At 30.4% G+C, this 26,181-nt stretch overlaps 1 protein-coding gene across 1 annotated transcript; it reads left to right on the forward strand.

The window, feature by feature from the left end:
* Positions 1–507: 507 nt before the first annotated feature.
* On the forward strand, positions 508–25,731 carry LOTGIDRAFT_178639 (hypothetical protein; the record flags this gene model as incomplete). Its single annotated transcript, XM_009058481.1, has 11 exons — positions 508–622; positions 2,107–2,147; positions 2,321–2,390; positions 7,322–7,470; positions 9,348–9,582; positions 10,876–11,046; positions 11,375–11,523; positions 11,834–11,923; positions 14,543–14,647; positions 15,756–15,862; positions 25,668–25,731. 11 exons carry the CDS (start codon positions 508–510, stop codon positions 25,729–25,731), a joined length of 1,296 nt encoding a protein of 431 aa, XP_009056729.1.
* Between the last annotated feature and the right edge of the window lie 450 nt (positions 25,732–26,181).

The following is a 26,181-nucleotide window of genomic DNA, read 5'->3' on the forward strand; positions in this document are numbered from 1 at the left end:
CATCGTTTAATTGATTAATTCAACTTTTTATATAACAACCATTATTCGAACTACCATCGTCTTTACAATGAAATTACTTGGAAATATAGCCGGCACCCGGTAGTTTAAAGTCGCGGATGAATTGATCTCCCCACCTAACTTGTCTGGAAAAAGTAAACTGGACAGATTATGTGATTCTTTTTGTTAAAAAATCTCGAATCTCGTTAAATTTTTGGAAGTAAATACGAGATGAAGACTAATTTTTGTTTTCTTAACACTTAATTTGATGGTTATAATGTTAAGGGATCTAATCAGTCCGAGGAAAAATGGTTTTTATGGTGACTTTTGGAACCGTTTCGCATAAAATACACGACGTTCCTTAATTTTGTTGTGTGTTTTCTGGACAGTTTACATTACTGCCTTCATCACGTTGACATCCTTTTGATTAAATAACTTACAATGAGTACCCCTAAAAGGGAATATGAAAAGACAGATGAAACAACCAGGCGAAAGTCCAGTGCAAGGGGAATGCACAATACAAGCAGGCAAAGCACATCCACTAATTCAAGTGTTTTGATGGTAGGACCCAATTTCAGGGTTGGAAAAAAGATAGGATGTGGTAATTTTGGAGAACTTCGCCTTGGTAAGGACCAGAATCTTATGATCTTTTATGATCATGTAGTAAAAAAAAAATACTATCAAAAACTACAGTCATAATCATATCAACTTATCTGACTGACAACTCTAGTGCTCTGATGAAGGGAAGGCCTTGTGGCTTAGTCTGGCATTCTTCTCAGGGTAGAGATGCCAATGGCCAATTTTGGGGGTCGTTTTTAAGCCTTCAGATATGGGAAAAATTTTCGTCTCTAAATTTCACTTTATGTATCTACTTAAACATTAGATTTGTAAGGAATTAGTAATAAGTAAAGCAAGTGCCAATAAACTACAAATGATCATACATTTATGATACAAGACACTGTGCACGGTTGTCAAAATTATAATCAATGCAGGTCGTTCTAATCGCCTTTTGAGGATTACCTAAAAAGAATTTTATAATTGTCAAGTTTAGGTAGCCTAAACTTCCTTATAAGCTTATACTTCTATCAGGAGCCACCCTGACTCAGTGAGTTAGACACATTCCGGCTAACATGAAGATCCGGGAGTTTAATACCAGCATAGGTCGAAAAAACCTTCAGAGTTTTCAACCTCTCGGTGATGCAAGTGTATGAGGGTCTGACATGGAAAAAGCGACTAGTTGCTCGAATGGGACAACAAACTACAGGATGTGTACATTAAAAGATATCTCAACAGTTGGAAATAGAAAGAGAGCAGGCTAATGCCACTGTCCTGTCAAAATTTCCCTCATTGCATCCTACATGATGCTACTTGTCTTATCAGACCACATGTTGCTGAAAAGTAGGATGTAAAACTCCATTTACTTCATTTATACTTCTTATCATGCATGCAGTAAGTTCTGTAATAATTTTTGAAGGACAAGATAAAAAGTTTAATTTCCTCTCAGGATGATATTGGCAGTTCCAAACTTTATTCGTTTTTAGGCGTTTCATGTCTGTAATCTTGACTTGATGACTTGATATCACATTTTTGAAGCATAATATAATCATTAAGACTTTTATAGGGTACATTTCAATTAGGACTGGGTAGTCTGTATACTAATCAATAGTCGATTATAATCAAAATAATTTAATTGAGAAACCATATAAATACTAAATCAAATAATGTCAAAATTCTTAATTTCTTGGGTTATATTTGCGTCTTAGGAATATATTCTTGCTTTGATTGGTTATTATAGCTTATTTCGAATAAGGGAACCTATGTGGAAGAGAGGACAAAGGAGAAAATGTAACTTTGACATATAATTGATGATGAAATTTGGTAATTGATAATCAAAATTATACATTCATAGTGATGATTATCAATTATGTCGATCATTTGACCCAGCCCTAATTTCAATGTTCAGCTATGCAGTAAGACAGACTTAATAGTTAAGCTTACTAATATGATAATAAAGATGCAATAAAAACTTGACAATACAACAAGAGCTCCAAAATGTAATGATATTATAAGGATATTTCAAATGATTACAGAAATTCTCTTATTTTGTAGGGAAGAATCTGTATAATAATGAACATGTTGCAATCAAATTGGTAAGTATTTTTAAGTTTCAAATTGTATCCCTATTTTGACTAATCTGGTTACCATAGAATTTCCAATTCTTGCATCTTTATTAGTAAAAATGAATTCTAATTATTTAATGAATTAATTCATAGTAAAGGTGATATATTTGAGTAATATCAAACCTTTGTTTTGTTTTGTGCAGGAACCCATGAAATCTAGAGCACCCCAGCTTCATTTGGAGTATCGGTTTTACAAGCAACTTGGACAGTCAGGTCTGTTAATCACATTTTTCTTTGTTACCAGTACATATTTTTATATGCAGTGCATGTATTATTGTTGTCTGTCTACTTGTTTTTACAAAACTCACATAACAATGTCAAGCTAATATGAACTTTGTACTTATATCTGAACTGCAATAAATATTTTTCTTATATCATGGAACTTAATGAAGTCATTGAAGTGATTTAATTTGATCGTGTGCTAGCGAATACAACCAATCAGAGGCCTCGACAGAAAGTCTGTGAACACAAAGCCTTAAAGGGCTCTTGTTGGTTGTATTCGCTGGCACACAACACTGGCTTGAAATTGTGAAGATGACAAAACTCAGTGTGCAAGTTCTAAGTTAAGCGTACTTAAATGACATACAATCTCTATAGGGCTAAATAATTGCCCAGAAAAGTATTATTGTCATAGTTTCTCAATGAATTGTCTTTTTGTATGTGTTCAGTTTTCTCCCCCTTTGACATTTAAAAATTGAATATGAATTATTGAAAAATTAGTACCATGGGTAAAGCTTCTAATGTCATAAAATAGTAAAAATAAATTGCCATATCCTTAAAGGAAAATCTGTAAGATTATTTAGCCTCATATTAGTAAACATGTAGGATTGTGTCCAGTTAATGCTCTTATCTTCAAACCAATGTATATAATAGAATGTGACAGTCTTATTATCCTCTTATATTTATCTATCTCAATAGGATTTTATAGCAATATATCTCAAAAGTCATAGTTGTACATAAGATTTAGGCTATAGAAATTGATTTATTCATCTTTTCACTTCATTTAACCACAATCTGCCTGTTTATGGAAAATTATGCAAAGATGATGCTAATGTGTGCAATAAAAATTATATTTAAAAAGGGAAGAGGTAGATTGACATTTGTTGCAAAATCCTAAACATTGCCGTTAAACTTAAAAATCTTCATTTTATGTGTTCAATTATGATGAATCATGAGCAGCCACTGTCTGAGTGTTTTATTATAACTTTGTCAGTATGCCTAAAGGGATGTGCTTGACTAGTTCTGCTTTTCTGTGTTCAAACATCCTTGCTACTTACTACCTTTATCACATTTCAGAATGCAAATTTTAATGAGGCAATAATGTAAATGATAATGATATGATGGCTTTAATGTTGAATGACATTATATAATGTGTTGTATCTAACAGTAAAGCTGACTTAAAGGAATTAATACCTATAGACCAGTGTTTGGTTTAAGCGTTTTTATGTATTTAGGCAGGGCTTGAAATAAGCGTCTGGGCATGGACATTATTCTGTAAAATTTTGGTTAAGTCTGGTAAAAAATGTATGAAAAAATATTCTCTTCTTTTGGGAAAGATCATAATTGATTACCTTTTCAAGGTTGTGAGTCTGACATTACTCACCTCAGAACGAAAAAAAAGTAAGTGACTCCAACAGCATAGTCTAGATCATCCAGATTACTAGCACCTGGAGAATACATGCAAGGTTTGGTTAATCAAGTCAAAGAAAAAAAACCAATTGAATGGTGTTGACACAATTAGTCCAAGTCAGAATTTTATTGATTTTAATTCTATGATTACTTTATATTAACAAGATTATCTTTCATATGGTATTAAATCTTCTGAAGTCCAATCACCCTTTTGATACTGGTATTTCAAATATTATATGAATTTGAAACACTAAGCTGGAGTAAATTGTCAAATTAGCGCCCCGGTAGCATAATGATTTCTCAAAACTGAAAGTAGAAAAATGATGAAATGTATAAATCATAGAAAACATAGTATCTATTGTATTATATATACATAGAAATAAGAAAGCATATTGATGAGCACTGATTATATGTTAGCTGTAATGAATAGAGATGTTCTCAGTATGAATAGAGATGTTCCATGTCCTAGTACCAGTATATTACCAGTATTGATAATACAGTAGGTTACTAGCTAGATAAGTATTGATCCCTCAAAACTCGATATTTCTAAGATTGATAACTTACTCTATAAAACTTTTATTTTCCTTCTGGCATTTACAAATGACATTTACTCCTATATTTCCTTCATCACAATCTCCAATCATCTTATGTAAGATAGGTTCAATGTAGCTAACTAAAAGCACTGAAGTATCCCAATGGTTGGACATTTGAATTAGAATTATATTTTTGTATGTTTGAGTTAAACCTGAATTTGCAAGTTACTACATGAATCAGGAATTGAGTTTCAACAGTTTGTATAGGGTATATTTAAATGACTCTTCTCTTTAATTTGAAAGGTAGATACTGGTCTTTAGGTCTTATGTTATTTTTTGGGAATCGGAAACCATTCCCAGTTCTATATCGTGAATACAACATCGATTTTAACCTTGAAAGTTCCTATGAATCCTGGAACTGTGATCATTAATGAAGAAGTTTTAAAAATTTTGTTAACTTAAAGAAAACATGCTATCTGTAGGAAGCAGGAAAAGAGAAAGAATCTGATGGAATAGAACTATTGCCTTTATTGCTACCGGTACACAGTTTCGATTGTTTTAAACATTTGATTTGGTTTATTGTAAGTTTGTAAAGAAAATAATAGTGATTTTACAGATCTAGTATCATTGTCTTTAGTTAAATGCTGAGTAGGTGATTTAAAGTTTGGCTATTGACAACACTGAAGGTCAATAAATGTGTCCAATAGGTCAACAGAACAGAGGAGAAAAATGTAGCCAATCGTCCATTGTGTATATGACCTTGTACTATTTCAAAGTTTGACTGTACAGTTAGAAAATAGAGAGTCAATATTGACATCAAATATGTTGCCAGCACATTGGTGACAGTCTTTACAATCTCCACATGCTTTTAATTCAAATATATACTTTCATCTCTTATTATAGTACTTTTACACTTACAACCTTACAGTGTTAACTATCATACCACAATGTATTAAATGCCAATCATGATATTTTGTTGCATGCTTCCTGATCTGACTTAAATGTAATGCATCTCTTGTTCTGGTGGGTCATTTGATATTCACCCAACCAAACTCTTTGTTTGTGTGAGGAATTATGTGATATTTATTGTTAAACATTGACATGTATGTCAAAATTAAGCTGAACACAATTTAAAGAAAAATCTTGTCAGATCATGGATGGCAAGTGGAGTAACCTGCAGAAAAATCATGAAAAAACTGATGAATATGGAGCTAGCTTTTTTGTTGGATTTAGCACACTAAAAATCACCACTAATATATGTTCATTTACATAAGTAAGATGATTGTGTTCTCAATAAGATTTAACTCCGACCTGGCTAAAAAATGTGAGATGAAATTTGATGAAAAATTGTTAAAAATTCTCTTCAATTAAGTAACAAAATACTTATAGTTTGTGTTGCCTTTATTTGAAGGATATACCATTGCTTGCTTCTTTTCCTGTCCTGTTTCTGGTTGATCTTCATAAATTTGGGAATGACTCATTCTTTTAAAAATAAACCTTAGGTCATAATTATTAAAAAAATCACAATAATTCCTTATTTAGATTTCAACACTCGATGGTAATTTGAACCAAAAATAGATCATGTACATGTTGAACATGTATGTCAATGTTCATTGTCGTCATTTGAGGACAGGAAAATACAATATCATTGGAGGAAAAGAAATAAATATTATGTTTTTGAGGTCAATATGGACCAGTTTGGTACATTGAAATAATGAAACATCTAGAGCAGTATTGTCAGGGGAATCACATTATCAGCTCTTCAAACTGAATGACATGGTTAATTTGATTTTGAATATCTTAGTAATTCAAATTGAAGTTATCAATTGGATTTTGAATTGAAACTAGATTGGTAGTCATGAATAAAGTAATTTGTTACTGGTTGAATTTTAAATGAAAATTTATTACTTTTGAGAGTATATAATCAATGTTAGTCATATGACAATTTGCGAATGGAATTATATTTTGATTATTGACTGTAGTTGTAAAAATGTAAATTGAAACAAAACTTGAACTATGCTGCTACTCAGAGTTTCATGCTTTGCAATTTTTGGACAACCAAAGATCATATAGCATGAAACTCTTGAGTAGCAACATGGTTGAAGTTCTGTTTTAATATTTCTATTACTAAATTGTTGTACAATTGATATATTGAGCACTATTTTAACAGTAATGCTGGTATTTAGATCAAATCTAGTAGAAGGGAATGAAAGAATTTTATGTCCATTGAGTAGTACTTCATTAGATGCTTTCGATTGAAAACTGTTGATACCAAGACCCTGTAATATTTTCTATCTATTTTTATTGATCTTTCTCTATTTAGCCTCTTACAGTTCTCATATTTTATATCAAAGACATGAATAAGTCAGTTGTTACTTGGAAATGTTGATTCTTTCTGAGCATCAATTCAATAGAAACAGTAATCTGGATATGTAGATTAAATTGGCTATTTATATGTTTGATCAACATGTGGCCCTCCATCTCTTTCGACCACTTAATGCTCACATGAGCAGATTTTCTTCAACTGTGTATGCTTATGTTGGTGAAATTTTGATGCTTGCAGATTTTGAATGAGTAGATTTGAGTTATGGTCCAAAATCATTGAAAATGGCTTCTTTCATGAATAAAGTTGAAGATTTTGTGTATATCTTTAAGATCCCATAAAATAAGCTGCTGTCAGAATGTATGTCATATAAGCTTATGTCAATTGGTTGAGAATTTTACGATTAATCAATGATAATGGAAAAACAACGTAGAGATTAAACAATCTTGTCCCTGCATTGTAAACCTGAAACTTATTTATCATGTTTCTATTCAATTTAGATAGTAAAGCCCATATTATATTATCATATGTATAATATTATTATGTCGTAATTTTATCATATATTATTGACTTATAAATACATATTATGTAAAATAGAAATTGATTGAATTCGCATATTCCTGATTGTTTTAATGATAATGGTTTTTTTGTCTTTGCAGAAGGGGTACCGCAAGTTTACTATTTTGGACCATGTGGAAAATACAATGCTCTAGTCTTGGAATTACTAGGTCCAAGTCTAGAAGACTTGTTTGACCTTTGTGATAGAAAGTTCTCATTAAGAACAGTTCTCATGTTAGCTATTCAGTTGGTAAGTATATGTCATGTCTCTGAAATGCCAACAGGCCTCAGGCTTCTGTGTCTCTCATTGGATTTTACAAGCTTAGTCATCCATCTCTTATCTGTAGAGTTTGTTAATTCCTATTTCTACATATAAAATATTGATGCCTGTTATTATCACATGTATAAAGACCAATACTTGCCATATTTAGACATTTGGTTGAAATGTTTAAGATCATATAATACTATAGATCATATCTTTCACTTAAATTTGTTTTGAAATTACATTGGTAGTAAAGGAGAAAAATGTTATACAGCAAACTAAAAAAAGAAAAGATACTAGGTTAATTTAAAAGAAATTTTTAAACTGAAATAGAAAAATTCACGTGGTAGAATGTTATAATTAATTTTGAAGCCAATATTACCACATAAAACCATTTAACAATGAATTTGTCTGTATAATTGATTTGCTTTGTATGTCTGTGTTATTTTCGTCTACAGTGAATAGACTATGTTGTTCAACAGTTTTACGAATAGACTAATATGTAGAAATATCAAAATCCTGTGGAAAATTTGAAGTTGAAAAGGGTGTGGACTAAAAACTACTGAAAGGCAAATGAAAGGTGGTGTGCTTGTATCATGTACAATGTACTCCATGACCTCTATATAATCTGACATGCATTGGAACAGATAAATATATCTGATTTAGTATGAGTGTCATAGTACTCTTAAACTTCTAGAATTAAATGTCATTTACCACTTCTGTTACAATTTATAGATCGTCAGTGACCTTGATTTTACCATCTCCACTAGTAGGGGCTGTCTAAAACCAATCATGAGTGATCTTATTTATGACCAAATTTTGATTTGATAGCTAAATCTTTCTGACACTCTTCATATATTTAAAAATATGATGAAACATGAACCTAACTAGTGTCAGAATTCATAGCACAATATACAGAACGACATAACATAAGACAGAAATTAATCGAGATAAAAAAAATAGATTTGAGATTGTTGCAATTGTCATAATATTCTGAAGTAAAAATTCACAGAGTACACTGTATATATATACATTTTCAAATGGTTATATTATGTAAGTAAAGACATTGGAGAAAGTAAGTCAGTGACTTTCAGACAACAACAAAAAAGCAGTAGAAGATTTAATGAGATTAATGACCACAAAACATGTCTATCAAGTCAGAATTTTTAAAAGTGACATTTCTTTTGCTGTTCAGTTTATTATAAAACTGTCTGTAAATCCAATAGTCTAATTATTTGAAAATTGCCTCAAAAGAAAAAAGTCTATTCCTGAACCTAACACTTGAATATGTAGCCATTCTGTGTTAAATTCTTATCAGCAACCTTTGTGAGACTGTTATTGATGAGTATTTGATAATACTAGTTAATGAGATCTATAATACAGCTGAGATTAAAGCTATAGATACGACTTTCCAACTATTCACAGTCTGCTTATATCTCTTAATCAGTGGTCAATTATTTTGATTATTATTTTTATTGTGAGACAATCCTGATCAGATTATTAATGCAGCCATCACAGATAGTTCTAGTGTTGGTAAAATTCAAATTATTTGCATAAAAAGGTCATTAATTTATATTCTATGCTATATATATGATATCAAGATACATATCTGTATCAAAGATGAAGAAAACTTGACATATCACAATTCCTAATAATTAAGATATCCAGAAGCTTTTATTCAGTTTACCTATTGAATTTGACATGGTACTTCTGGATCTGTTCTGATACATGAATTACATTGTATCAAATAACATGTTATTCCTGAAAGTTGCATGTATTAAACCTGACTAGTGTTATCAAGAATAATTTGTGATAGAAAATATCAAGTGACAAGCCATAACTAAATTACCTTTTTTTTTTTCCAGATAACTCGTATGGAATATGTGCATTCAAAACACCTCATATATCGTGATGTCAAGCCTGAAAACTTTCTCATTGGGAGGCAATCGACTAAAAAACAGCATATCACTCATATCATTGATTTTGGACTGGCCAAAGAATATATAGATCCTGAAACTAATAAACACATACCTTATCGGGAACACAAGAGTCTTACAGGAACAGCCAGATATATGAGTATTAATACACATTTAGGAAAAGGTAAGAATAAAATGGTTGACTTGTTGCGACTATGTCTTCAAGGCCCCTTTTTCAGATACTTTGAAATGAAAATAATTTTTATGAGAAATGACAGACCTGACTGAAACTAGCCTGCTGTGATCAGTTCAAATTCACCAAATACCACATCACTGACCTGAATTACCAGTAGGGTTGGGTAAAATAATTGAAATAATTGATTATTGTCGCTAGGAATTTATAATTTTGATTATCGAAATACACAATCAATTTAATGTCAGCGTTATATTTTCTCCCATGTACGTACAGGTTAACAAGTCATAATTTCTTGCACATAGTTTCCCTTCCCCACATCACTTACCCATATTAAACTATAATAACCGTTCAAAGCAATAATAAGACTTCTATGACACAAAGATAACCCATGGAATTAAAAATTTCTCACTTAGAATATTTCGATTATTATTATTTTGCCGTTAATAATCGATCGCAATTTGGTAATCAATACCCAACCCTAATTACCAGTTGTGACTTTGAATCAGATCATGAGCAATTGTTGCCAATATAATCCATATTCAGTTTATCAAACTAGAAATATTCAAACCCTGTACACTTCATTTTATCTGAAGAACAAAATCCCTTTATTTTGATTTTGAAGACACAAGATACTATTCAGTACTTTAGTAAAATAATCAATAAATGCAAATGTATTGAATTCCAGTCTGAATTGTAAAACAGAAAATAGAAATGTTTTAAGTTAAAAGTGATATTGATTTTGTTATAATTTATAGTAAATTGAACATCAGTATTGATTTTTATAACTAATTAAATTGTATTGTATTGATGAATTTACAACAAAAGAACTTGTTAAAGAGATTTTAATTATTGCTAAGCTCTGTCAGAAGTCATTAAGTTTTGTCATGCATACACAGTAAAAATATATAATTATCTTTACCAATAAATTGACTTGCATCTGGACATAGATTTTGGAAGTGATTACCTAATATTGGTTTATAAATATTAGAATAAAAAATGGTCTGAATAAAAACAATTTTAATACCATTTGACTAGAAAAAAACAGAAAAGTGCTTGAAATTGAAATTAGATTACAAACACAGAACTGTTAGTCAAACATTTGTGCGTTTCACATAAAGTTGACGTGATTAAAAAAAAAAAAAAATTGAAAATATGAATCAATGAAAAGTTAAACTCTTATGAGAAATATCTACCTGAAAATGTGTCTTTAAGTCTTAATCTCGAACCCTATATAATTATGTGAGTCACGTCTGTTTTTATTTTTATTATATTTTTATTCAGAACAAAGTCGGAGAGATGATCTGGAGGCATTAGGACACATGTTTATGTATTTTCTAAGAGGAAGTTTACCATGGCAGGGTTTAAAAGCTGACACATTAAAAGAAAGATATCAAAAAATTGGTGATACAAAACGTGCCACACCTATAGAAGTTCTTTGTGAAAACTTCCCAGGTAATGGGCAGTAATCACTTTGTCTAAGATCTGAAATATGACAAGCATCTGATTTTGCTTGAGATTTAAGGAAATTGAAGAAGCTTCATATTCTAATTTGAGTTATTCTCTTCATAATAGAATGGAGTGATGCAATAGTATAGATTCTACGACAATATAGTACAGTATCAACAAATGTTTGAATAAATAATGTAAAAGCATAGTACCTCTATTTTCTTATTGTATTTGCTTATAAAGGTATGCAAGTTGCTTCAGGAATAATATTTAGAATCTTAGAACAGAAGTGACTCTGTTAATGGAAATGATTTATTTGTTTTTTTTATTTTAGAAGAATTGGCCACATATTTACGTTATGTTCGAAGATTAGATTTTTTTGAAACTCCCGATTATGACTACCTGAGAAAATTATTTTCTGAATTAATGGAGAAAATGAATTATGACTGTGATTGGCAATTTGATTGGGTGGGGAGACAAGTAGTAAGTATGAAATATAAACCCTTAATTGTATGCTTTCTAGTTTTAGACAACAATGTTCTCATCAAATCATCCCTTGTCATTGTTGTATTGTCTCATGGAATTTAGAATCCTTTTGTCATTTTTGTGATTATTATTGTTTTAGAAATGCAGATATTTTGATATATATAATAGTTTGAAGCATATTTCAGATCAATAAAATAAGTTTGGATTTCCATTGAAATTTGAATTCAATGAGAAAATCTAATGTATTTTGTGGATCTTAAATGTGTTCGGTATTAATGTATATTTTTCATCATGTAATTTATTTCAGTCTACACCCATTTCAATCAGTGCATCAGATAATACTGGACCATCACCACAACGAGATCATCGTACCAGACACGATACCGGCATGAATAGGGTATTTATTATAGATTATCATTTATACTCTTGATATTACAACTTCACTAGCACTAATAATTCTCTACCTCTCTATTGCTAAATTTATTAGAAATTGAAGAAAAAGCTAAATTTGGGGTACAGCAATAAACTACTATCTATTGCAAATTTCCTAGAAAATGAAGGAAAAGTCTTTATCTAGTTTATAGTAATAAATGATAAGTCGATACATTAATATTACAATCAATAGTATTACCATGTCATAATTTATGTATCAGAAAGTGTAAAATAAGCTGATATATTTTGCAATATTTCACTAACTATGTTTAGATGTTCCCATTGTGTGGTGGTTTAAGTGCTAATGAAATTGTAAAAGTAATAATACATGAAAGGTCATTCATTATCAATACCTAATATATTGATGAAAAACTGTGAAACAAGGGTTTGTCAAGGAAGGGCACTGCTGTGGGAAAACATAAAAACTGTGTAATTATTTGTAATTTGATCAAGATTAATTGAGGTGGTTTCGAAATTTCAGAATGAAAAGATTTATATCAAATGAAAACAAATGAGAATTTTTCCATCAGAATATTATAAAAAGTTTTGGGGTTAATGGCCCTGATTTAGCCACAATTGACTTGTGAATGTGATAGAGTTCCACTTAGTTCTGATGGCATTTGGACAAAGCTTCCATCAATCCATTTTTTTCAAATAAATATTCACTATGTCATGCTGTTGAAAAAAACTTGTTTCACTTGTTATTATTTAAGATGAATTATTCTTTATATAGATCTGCTTCTTTATTTGTTCTGTTCTCTTCTGTTCTCTTCTGTATACTTCTAGATATATTGCATGATATTTAGTGTTCACAATTCATTTCATTATCATTCTAATTTTTGTTTTGTTCATTCACTATCATTATTTCCTTATACTGAAATCCCTTACTTTCACTTTATCTTTCTCATAGTCATGACTATATTAACTCTTGCACATTCACCATCAAATGTACTCTGCAGTCAACTTTGCTTTTACTGTTTTAAGAGTGGATTGCCTCTAACTCGAACAACCTCAAGACAATGAGGTTCACATGCATCTCTTCTTATTTGGAATAAACTAAAACATGATTAAAACTTGTATTTAGTAGTTTTCATGCAACTTTATCTTTTTGTATATTCTCTCCATCAAAACCTCATTGACTAATCTTAATAACAGCACCTTGATGATACCCAAACCACAGACATTGGATAAATAATAAAATGACAACCAGCATGTACAACTATCTGCAATCATTCAATTATTTTTAACACTGGACAGGTTTAATGACACCATAATTTTAAGCAATACAAACACAAATTGAATAAGTTTTTACATTACAGTTCACAAAAAAAAATTAGTTTCTGCCTTGGAAACATTGACAAATCTATAAATTAAATGAAAATATGTTGGTTTACAATGTTCAGGGTCACAAGAATTAAGTGTCACTTTGTTGAAAGGTGCCCCTCTGAAGGTTTACATTTTCATTGTGTGGGGTGAAAAATTTAAATCCATGAATACTTCAACTAGTAAAAATAGCTAGTAGTAGGGTCTTCAATCAATGTGCAATTTACAATTTGGTCCAAACATCATGCCCAATTATGGTTTAGAATAGAACAGAAATTTCTAACCATGAAATTTCTTTCTCCAATTCTGCCATTATTGCATGATAATTAGTTATATAAGCACAATAAGCAGATAAAAACTGCTTTTCACCTTTTGATAAAGCATTTCAGAAAGAAATATAATGTTCAACTTACATAAAAACAAAATAGTAATAACTACATTATATTCTCTGGTATTATCATAATACCATTATATCGGGTAGCCCTAGTCAATAACTCTCTGAAAGCTGACATTTCTACTGATGTGTGCTTATGAATTGAATACAAACCATACATTAGATTTTCATTTTGAATAAAGATAAGAATACTTTTGTTTGCTGGAAGAAAAACCATTCTTATAACTTATCCCTTTAAAGTTGATATTTGACTGTTTAAAACCTTGAGTTTAGAGATATCAACGTGCCGTTTTCCGAAAAATAGTATCAAATTTCTTTGTTTCCTCTTTTCCGTCATAATTATAAATGATTAAAGTATAAACGCAGGGTCTTTAGTGGCTTAATATTTATTAGAGATAAATCAAGTCCTGAAGAAATCAAAGAGAATTAAGGGATACTTACCTTATTACCTATTGAACTTGATCTGTTTGATGTTTGCTTAATGGCTTCATCCTTTGATTTCAAATTACAAATTTTCTTTCACTTCTCACTAAGGCATTAAGGCACATTACAGTTATTTTGATTTGGTCTGATTTGAATCTATCATTGCTATGCTTGTATCCTTCCACATTATGTAGATTGTTTACCATGTTGACTGAGATGGAATTAAGAATGTATCTGTAAGATGTGTAGCTTAGATTCTGCTTTTTATGTTGATTGGGAATGATCGTTACTATCAATGATTTGCTAGAATAGATTTTATGTTTAGTTAAGTTTAATCACATATTGAAAAAAATCTCGAAGCTTTTTTTTATAATTTCTATGAAAATTTTAATTGAAATATTTTCCATTGTGCTGTGACTTTAACATCACTAATTTGCCTTTCAGTCCAGTGCAAACACACGGGGGCATGCGTGGGGAGAACAACCGCGACTCTCTGATAATTTTCTGGGTGCTAACCTAGCCTCTAATAGGCATGGGGGTTCTGTACAGGTACGAACACTCTGTCTTTATATTTTTCAATTTATATGTTATTTTATCATGGAATCAAACTCTGCAAGATATGGAACTAATGAGCATAATCTGCATAAATTTATTTCAACTTCTTGTAAGACATTTTAATATCTGGATAGTTCAATTTTAGCCAGTATTTTGAGTAAAGTTATTACTAGGTGCTTTGCCTCTAATTTGAAAACTAATGGAGTTACTTCCCATGAATGACCCTTGGGTTTCCTTTTTCCTCTTTCCTATTTACTTTCATATTTTCTTTACTTATAACTTCTATAATTCATTATGAAACACATTAATTCTTTTCCGAATAGTTTTATTAATATTTTTCAATTTACTGAGTTCAATTTTTGATAAATCAAATTCCAATATTAATGATCTGCTTAGCCTTAATGAAGTTTTTGTGAGCTGCTGATTAAACATGCTAGCTTCCGTCGTTTTCAAACTAACAATAGTGTGATATACTTGTATCTGTTTACTTATAACATTTATTATCAAAGACTTGTTGAAAGGCAACAAATTAAATCTGAGAGTTATCACTCATAATTTTTCTCCAATGTCAAATTGATTCAATTACAATTCAATACTTGTTCAATAAATGTTGTATGAAATTGTTGTCAGTATATTGATCATAGATTTTGATATTCCATTGTTACTAATGATATTTACTAATTAATGCTGTGTTGATATCTAATCATTGCTTGTACTAAATTATCAACTTTACATATTAATCCAATCATGATAATTTATTGGTATTTCTTGAAATATTTTTAATTCATACTGCTTATAAAGATTATCAATTACAAATATTTTCTGCCTAGATAGAAGATTTTCTAACACTTTTTTTTTCTCAAGATTTTATGATTTCAGTTTTTTTTTTGCGAGTTTGCTTGACTTATCACTTGTGCATCATGAAATTTTGATTTTGTTTTTCTGGTTTATTGCTTAGAGTAAAATTTTTTTGCTCTGCTTGGTAAAATTTACATCTTACCAATAGCTCTATAGTATATTGGCATAAACAAATTGATATGGAAGCCATCTGGACTATTTGAAGAATTGGGATGTTGATTTAATTATATGCTTATATTTGTAGGTGGTGAGTTCAACAAATGGTGATTTAGCTCCTGATGATCCTACAGCTGCCCAATCTAACACACCTATTACTGCTCAACCAGAAGTTGAAGTGGTAGATGAAACGAAGTACGTATATTTACCACTGAACTCAAATATAGATATATATCAGAAAATACAGAAAATGAATTTCCTTTACATTAAATATAACCGCAAAATAGTTGCATTCCTGTATTTTATGTGGACAGGATTAATGATAAGATGATGGAAGAGACAACAAATATTGTATATTAGGCAGGTTTTTACACCAAAAAGGTTCCAAACTGAACGGGTTGTCACTATACAGTGAAATATATTTTGAGTATGTTCTTAAAGAAAATGAATTTTTTACAATTTGAGAAGGAGTTCACATGTGCACTATATTTGCAATTACACAGTATATACAAATGCCATGGTCAGTCAGAAATCAGATTTATCCAAAAGCTACATAAAGCTTGATAATATTTTTTTGTGTTGAATGAATACAATATACATACATTTTCATGTAATTAACAAATAAGTACCGTACAGTTATTGAGGTACATAATAGGCAATACTGATATAGTGAACTACATTCAATCTACAAGACAAGTTTTACCACAAAATGATTACTGAATTATATTTATTCCCATATTTATTTTTTATCATTTCTACTAACAATTACTACTCTTTTCTGGCAAAAAATGCTTGCTCACATTGCTTTATTATTCTCAGTGCTAAAAGTTAAGGATTGCCTCTGGGTATTAAAAAAACTTGGCATTGACAGTAGCTTGGACGTTTGATTTCTCTCTGATTTCAGGTGCTGTTTCTTCAGGCGCCGAAAGAAAAAGAAAGGTCGACAATCATAAAGGAGTGGATCTCATCAACTGCTTTAGACTACTGTTTCTCTTCGGCTAGACTATGCTGTTATCAACCACTTCTTTATTTATTACTCCCCTTTATCTTATCTACCTTCAGCAGTTTGTCTACTCAGCGTAAAATCTTACGCAGAGTTATTATTGCTTTCTGATGCAGGTGCTGCACGTGCTGGTATGGAAGACGAAAAAAAGGAAAGAAAAAAAGAAAGAAATGACTGCCAGCATTTGGCCAGGCTCCAGATACAGTTTTATTACAGCACCATGATCCTTCATCATCACCAACAGTAGACGTGGAATCATCGTATGATGTCCTTGAACCTGCATGGCATAGATTAAAACTAAATCTTTATCCTCCAGACTCTTTAGGGCATGTCAACCAGTCCTTTTTATGATGAACAGTTCATCTTATTAGTCACCAAATTAAGTCTTAAAATCTGTGCCATATACATGGATTACTGTGAAATTAGACATCGATGAATATTGTTTTCATCAGTGTATTTCCTCTGATCTTTTCGTACATCAAGTTAGGGTTTTAGTTCATTGTTTTTATGGTATTTTGAAGAAATTTTAGAAGAAAAACTTGTCTTTCGAGAGGAAAACAAATATTATTAATTCATCATTTAAGTAATAAAACATCTAATATTCTAAAAGTGCTGTATTCAACGTTATTCCCTTTGCTAGCTTCCAAATCTGAAGAATTATGACAATTTTCATTTTGTTATCGATCTTTTGATAGTGAGTTTTGAGGATAAACATTGAATTTTTCTATGATTAATGAATGACTGAAGTGTGTTTGTGTGCTTGGGTTGTGTGATAGAGACATTTTTAAGAACAAATAAAGTTCCATTTAAATGAAGGCTAATAATTTTTGATTAACAATAATAATATTTTATGAATTTAATTTTTCAACACAATTTGCTTCGTATATATTCAGAATAAAGCCAAAGGTTAATGATAATCTTACTTGTAAGCCATTTGACAACTCCTGCCCATACATGACCTATTATAACATTGATACATTATAAAACCTTACCTATAGTCTGGCCAAATGGAAACAAGTCTTTTGAATATATTAAAGATATATTATCATATTTTGTAAATAGTACAGAAAACATTGCATGATGATTGTAAATATTCAAAGCTGATGACTAAAAAAAAATCATAAAAGTTGAAAAAAATGTAGGCAAAATACTATTATGTAATATGTGTATAAAAGAGGACAAATTATAAAAATTTATGTAAATTTTCTTGATTTCACTTTTAATAAATTTCAGTTATCTGCGTCCTCTTTGATTCTATTTCCTTCTCAACACACTATTTTTCTTTTGTTGTTATAGTATAATTTTGATGTTTCAAATATTTGTTATTCTACAGATTGTGGGAATTATGTATAAATTGCTGATGATATAGTTTAATTCATGTCAAATATGAAGGCCAACAAAGACTTGAATGTAAAATATGTAATGAATATTTTTTTTAGATCATTCTAAGATTTTACCAATATTCATATCAAAATATTGGGTCCTGTACAATTATTTTTTAAATTCGCCATATTTAAGACCTGAAAATATCTATTATAGGCTTAAACTGAAAATCAGGACATTTAAATACTAAGATACTCTCTTGGTTAATTCAAAACACATATTCAAATTTTTGTCCACTATTTTTAGATTCATGCAACAATAACTGTTTATTTCACTATTATTTTTTTATTATTTTATGTATATATAAATATGTAATAATTGAGTTTTAATGTGATTCATTTTTTGTATTTAAACTCTGCTTTCAGTATTTATGTTGAATTTTGTTTCAATGTCTTAATTCAACATCAAAATAGATTAACTTCTTTCCTTTTTCTTAATTGGCATTTTAAGTCTTGATTTTGTGTTTGAACAATTGTCTCTATTTGTTAAAGGAATACTACCTCTTGAAATGGACATAGAATTTAAAGTCTCAAATTTGGTCAACAAGTGTATACATTCATCAGTTGAACTTACCAAGTACCATGACTAAAGAATGGAATTTTTATATAACATTAGATTATAGGGAGATTCTATTGTATAGTTTTTACACCAGGTTAGTCAATTGATGAACAAAGACTCATTTTGGCTAAATTTAAAAATTTCAATTTTTTGGTCATCGTAAGTGGTAGTATACTTTTAAGATACAAAATTGCTGGACACAGGTTCTGTATATCATGGTCAATTTTCTTTATGGTATGTTCATAGTCGTAATGCTTGACCATTTACCCAAGGATATTTATGAACACAAACTCAAGGCCATCAAATTTTGTATCTGTCTGTATAATCTTCAGTTAGAAGAGATATATGTAATTTATTTAAAAATTGTAAAATAATTTTAATACATACAGTATGCTATTATTTGGTTTTTAAGTTCAGAAATATTGTCTATATAAAATACATGTATCATATAGAGAAGGACCACCGACTTAGTTTTATAATGAAGAAATCAAGTGGTCATATGAAAAATGATATCTACATGTTTAGATTAGGCTTTTATATAATATTACTCTTAATTTAGCAAATCTTACATTGACAAATTCTTAATTTTGTAACGTGGAAAAAAGGAAAAAATGTTGATATCATACACATGAAAATGTTAAAAGTTGAAGTTAAAGGATTATTTTATTTAAAGACATTTATGTCAATAATAAATCATTTTATCAATATATCAAATAAGAAAGGATGTTGTATAAAAGCCTCAAACCATTAGATAAGAATTCAGCCTTTGACTAAGCAGATATAAAGTATATAAATTGTAAGTTATAATCTTTTTTCTTTCTGAATGTCTGTTATTGTATTGAAATAAAATGTCATTGCTGAGAATGAAAATTATTGTGATTTTGATTCCTTATTGTGCCATGGAGCCAACAACTTTTCTTGGCAATAATTTTGGTTATGTATGAAGCTAGCTTTTCACATGGCTTCTTATTGACAATTGAATATTCAGATTGAACTGTGCTAAAAATATACTGAGATGTCATGCAATTTATACTCTGTCTGGGAGAACATGTAAGATGACAAAGAATTCAGAAAACAGCTTTTAATTGAAATGTGAGTATACTATTATTCTGCATGGATCTACAATTATTTACACCCAGTTGAATACATTAAATTTCCAGTTATAGCTCTAGAAACCTGTTGAACATCGATAAGAAAATAACTGTCCAGACCTTTAACCTCAATAGAATGATCATTATACACGCCCACACGAAACTTTGTTCAATACAAAAGAAGACGGAACTAATTCACAAAAACTTAGGAATCCTCTGCTGCACAATCAACTTTTTAAAAGTCGTATTTTGTTCAGTATTAGCCCAAAAGATTAAAAAGAAGTGTATGACTGAAGGTTGATTATATCATACTGGTAGTGAGCGTATAATATCTTCAATCTACCAAGTTGAAAAGTCAAACTCAAAGAAAGAAGATAGAAGATCAGAATTTGTTTCATAAAATATCTCGATAATCACTCTTTAGGAATTCATACGATCTACTTGACTTCTTTATCTTTTGACACGAAAATTATTTTAGCATTTGCTCCAAATTATTATTTCCCTAAACATATGTCGGTAAATATATTCTGTTTTTAGGTGGAAAACTATATCTCATAGGATTATTATTCATTTATGATGGTACATGGTACTTGATAATAGTATAGAGTTTTCCAATGGAGACTTTTGAATGTTCATACCTTAAAACTATCAAGAGTATACAATAACAAAATATCACTTTTAAAATAGTTCCCAAGACACACGAAATTGATCTTATAGTACCGATTTATTTTAATTTAAAAAAAAGAACATTACTTTATATTTGACAGTATTTATAAAATCTGAATATTTAGGTTGACGTTTATAGACACTTATAGCCTATAAGATATATTTGATCTATTTGAATTTAAAAATGCATTACTTTTCCTTGACATGAATAACATCTGTATTTTCTTGTTGACTTTAAACATTTTTAAGGTATAAAAAATATGTGTAAATAGTCTACAACAAAATACAAGATATGTCTATAATATATACTATACAGGAGATATCATTCTCCGTCGGGAAACTTTTATTTTAGAAGATCAATAGTAGATCTTGATAGCAATATTGAGTTTTCCGGACCTCGGTGAATCTTTGTCACTAACAATTAAGTTGTAACCTCAAGTCAATTAATAAAAAGTGACATTAGATACTTTTATTAGTTTTATTTCTTATGCTTTTCGTGATAGTTAATAAGAAAACAATATGAACTGAGGGAATTGGAATGCCAGGATTAATGAATGAAGTCACTAAATAGTACCCCTCTAGTAAGGTCAGACACCTACTAAATTCAACAATGAGGCATTTAGATTAAAGAGTCCAGTGGGGTTTCAAGGAATTATTAGATGGAGGGACGGCCCCGTCAAGAGGGGCAAACACCTTTAGGCATTTAACGATGAGAAAAAGATACATAACAGGTTTGCGAGCCATTGGAAACTAGTGAATCCGTGCATCATTCCATAACACTCCAATGCCCCTATTGCACAAAAGTAGGATGTAAAACTCCATTAATATCTTCTGCTGTTCGGTGAATGCACATGATTCGCGAGTAAAATTACTTAATACATTAATATAATGATTATGTTTAATTGAAGCAACATTTGCTGAAAAGAAAAACATAAGCTTAAATAAGTTTGGAGATGACCTTATATGTTTATCATTCAATATTGATGGTAGTTACAGGGTGAACGAAATCAATTTGATAGATATAATAGATATAAGATTACTTCTTGGAATTGCCATGTACGGAAATATTTATTCACAACAGAACTATAACTAATTTGCTATATCCGAAACCATCATTGCGTTGAAAATATCAAATCATCTGCAATCCGTCTATGAAAAACACATTATGGCATTATATAGACACAGCTTTATGGAACACCAATCACTGGTTAAAGTTTTATGCAACGTTTCCCCCGTCGTCCTCCGGCACATAATGATAAGAAGTGATGGGCAAACTTATTATCATTATGTGCTTGAGGACGACGGGGGAAAAACGTCGAAACGTAGCGTAAAACTTTAACCAGTGATTGTTGTTCCATAAAGCTGTGTCTATATATCGTACTCACAATTGCTAAATGCCATTCAAAGACTTTACATCATGGCTTATTTCTCAAATTATACATGTATGTTTCTTAAACACATCTTTCAGAGTTATATATATATATGTATGTTATTACAAGCCAAAGATTTTAATTCTAATAGTCAACGAATAGTAAAGTTTGGAAAATGAGATTTAACCCAAAATACGTTGTTGGGGTGATCTAATTTTACTTGAAAACGTTTATCTACTATTTACTTATTCCTGGGAGTGCAAATTAGTTCTATTCTTGCACAAATCACTTTAGTATTAGGGTGGGGATTTTCATCTTCTGCATCCTTCTAATGTAATTGTCCTGCTATGCTGACTTTCACTAAAGGAGATTCAGACCATTCAGGTATGTGTACACAGTAAATCAAAGTTAGGCCATTCGTTACAGAAAGTTGTTCCTACCGCGTTATCTTTCTTTCCTTACAGCTGTAATTGTTTGCGGGAAATCGATAAAGATTGTAGAGATTGACAATAATACGTCAGTGGCACGACATAGACCATCTTAAATACCATTTTATTTCTTTACCTACCGTTTAACTTTATTTTAGTCTTGGTTATCACAGTTTTCAAAGCAAAACAGGAAAAAAATTTAATTCATTATAATTTTTTATCAACTGTGGTACTTAACAGTTTGTTGCATTCTGACGCTATATTTTTTAAGAAATTTAGAGAATTTAATAAAGAAATGTTGAACAGAAAGTGAATTTATGATGATGGAGATAGATTTATCTAATAATTCTATAAACAATACAACTAGTAATTATAATGATAGTGAATATTATTATTATGATTATGATATTTCTGTGTCGAGTATTCCGTTAGGTGAAATCCTACCTCTAACTTTAGCTTATGGACTAACGTTACTTATTGGTATAGTTGGAAACTTTTTGGTGATTTTTGCTGTTTGCCGATATAAAAGATTACGGAGCATAACGAACTCGTTTTTAACAAGTTTAGCGATAGCTGATTTATTGTTGTTATTAATATGTATACCAATAAAGGTAAGTTCTGAAAATATGTTACCATTAAATATATCCTTTCATACCAGGCATTCTTATGATCATCTTGAAGTAAGTTCTGAAAATATGTTACTCTTGAATTTGTTCTGTTACGTCGAGCATTGTAATGATAAGTACGCTTGAAGATTTATTCTGGAACACAAAGCGTTGTAAGAACAAATTTCGAAGTAAGTTCTGAAAATATTCACTCTCCTGAATATATTCTGATACATGTATGGATGGACAAGTTTCATTGTAAAACTGTGTTACTCTTGAACATATAAGCTGTTACACAGGGCTTTCGAAGTCAAGCTTTAACAACTCTAACCCCTAAACAGTCACTGTTTGTCAACGTTACTCATGCATTGGAAACAGAAGTTGTAAGTGGGTTATTGCACAATTCAGTAATATGCGATACCATTTGTTTGTTATAAAAGGTTGTGAAAATCTCGAAGACCATATAATCTGAGTTCTGTAACATACAGTAATAACATTTAATTATACTAAACTATTCGCTGGGTTATTTTCACGTCATTCGCCTCAATTTGTCAAGTGACGAAGCATTATTTCTGTTGAACTCTAAAAGACATAAGTATTTCAATTTCCAAGACAAACATCTTAAAATCAGACATTTTGAAAGGTTAAGAGTGTAATTAGTGTGTAAATTAATAATAAAACACACACACATTATGCTCAACAACATCTGTCATTACAAAATTGGTTTAAAACCTGCTCACTCGAAAAATGTTAGAAATGGATAAATAGTAACTCATCTTCAACATTTAAAAATCTTGCTCTCGGTTGTGATAATACCTTTGGATCAGTGACTCAGGTGCTGTCATGAAAAAACGTCTTGACGTACGATGGGGTTAGAATACCAGGCCCCTTGCGCTATAAGACTTTGCAGATCCCTCAACATTTGGAAATCAAAAAAGAGTTGGCAAAATTATTGCATGGTGTTGCCCGTCTTGATGAGCCTAATCAGGTATCAGGTTCCTGTGATTTCTTCATATTTGAAATCTAAACTAAAGACCAATTTAAAATCTTTATCGATTTAGATTATTTTCGAGAAGAAAATATTATAACTGTCATATTGGTGTCATATTTTATATAGAACTATGGTGGCATTATCGCTAAACTTGTTCTTTGTGAGTTTCTTGATGCCAAGCACGAATCCGTTGGTAAAAGTTTGAACCTGGACGAGAGGAATACTGTTTGGGTCGTAAGATTGCAGACAGTAAACTAAAGCCTTTTGTACAGATATTAACACTGTTGTGACATTATTGGCAATAACTGCATGAGAAATGTGTCAGTCTGTACGTTTTTCTTGAATTGCAATGAAATAAAATGATGTTTTGCCTTTTACCATGGCATCTGGATTTCTGAAATATTTGTTATTACACAATTCAGCTTTACTAATTATTTATGCTTTTGGAATTGTATTGCCAAGATTCATTTCTCATAATAAACATTTTTTATATTAAGTTATTCATATAATCACGTTTTCCATTTAGAAATTGTATGAAAGGCAATGTAAATATTATTGAATCGAGCCTTATATATTCTCTACACTATTGAGAGAACCATGTTGTAATCATCATGATTCCAAACGTCAAACAACCTACTAGTATGTAATAAAAGATTTCTCATTATATATTTTTTTACCGCCGCCTGTCGCTATTCATATTATATTCAATGGAATCTTTTATTGCATCCTCTGGTTTTTATTTCTCAAAAAATTTATAGGATAAGTCTCTCCCAAATAAATCTTATTAACGCTCCTGTGGGACTCAGAATTCCACTGATTTAGTTTGGTCCTTGATCGGATACTGAATGTAAGCCATGTTCTTCCTATTCTTTGACTTATTACAAGCTACCTTTGTAGAACTGAACTACATGTGACCACCCCTCGGTTCCCTCCTCACATTATTTTCTGTTTTCCACTTTGTAAGAATTGTCTCTCTTAACTAAAAAAAGATTTATAGCTTGTACAAATTATCTCCCCTGAACTAAATTTTGTTGGGGTTTAAAACTCGCCCAAATTTTTAGAATTTCAGACGTACACACCACGTCTTTCAATTCTAGAAATTAAACATGAATTGTTTTATATATTGTATTTTCAATTAAACTGAAGTGTATAGTAAGCAAAATGCAAATTCTTAGTTTATAACTGTTATTATATGTCTGGATCATTTGCAATATGTTTTCAACTTGCTATATCATTATTAGACACAGGCCTATATTACTGGTGAAAAACAATCTTTTTGACATTTCAAGTCGAGGCAGATTATATCTTACAATCGCTTCCCTTCAACATAACCCTATTTCTTTATGACATTAGTTTACTTTCAAGAATGAAAATTGATCCATAGCGTGATGTTATATCTAAAGTTGATTAAGAATTATGACTTTCTTTATTGATGGTGATTTTCCAAGGGCTGTTGGCTGTAATAAATCATAGATTTTAAGATTAGAATTACTTTTGTCTCCCGGATCAATTACATAACCAATATATTATTCTGTCTATGCTTAATGGAAAAAGTCTCGTCAGTTTCCATAAACCACACACACCAGTAAATGCATACCGGAAGTGTATTCAACTCAAGGAGGGATTCAACTTTAAAATCATAAACAAATAGTAATTCTGCTTTAACTTATGGTAAAATCCTAGTCAGTAACTTGAATATAGATAACAGATGACATATCTTACAATCACTACAGGGGATGTTTCATTGTACTTGTTAACAGAGAAATCTCAAATAGCAGTTATATAGACGTAAAGTATAGCATTTCAGTGTTTTGATGCACCTTTTGAATTTTCGATTAGCGGCAATTTGTCCTTTGTGGAAACGGTTTTCTATAATAGACGAATTATCACACTATTCTGAGATAGGAGATGTCAAAAGCTAATACGAATACAAAGGCACAAGATATTGAGAAATCATGTTGAAAGATAATAAAGTGTTATATATCGGTCAGAATTTTTCTTGAACTAAGTTCTTAGTTATAAGAACCAATTGCGTGTAAAGGAACTAGCGAGATTCAATAATCGTATAACAGTAATGAGTTACCTACTAAAATCTAATTTGTAACGTATCATATGTGATAATTACAATAATTCTATATCACATTACCTAACACTGTTCTGATTGGTATTCCAGAATATTCAATTATGAAATTGATATTCGCCAATGTTGGTGAAAGTTGCTTTGCTATCAACGTCAAAGTCGGTATTAACAGAGATTTTTTTTCTAAAAAAATGTTGAAGATAATAAAGGCTATATCAATATTAATATCCCTGTTCCTATTTCTTATTTAACTAATCTTCTAGTCTCCGTATTTATGATCAAGATACAACATCTTTAACTTTCTTCGCTTGATAGATAATTTAAAGATTTTATAAACAT

The sequence above is a fragment of the Lottia gigantea genome (genome assembly GCF_000327385.1).
Source record: "Lottia gigantea unplaced genomic scaffold LOTGIsca_34, whole genome shotgun sequence".
Taxonomy (NCBI): Eukaryota; Metazoa; Mollusca; class Gastropoda; family Lottiidae; genus Lottia; species Lottia gigantea.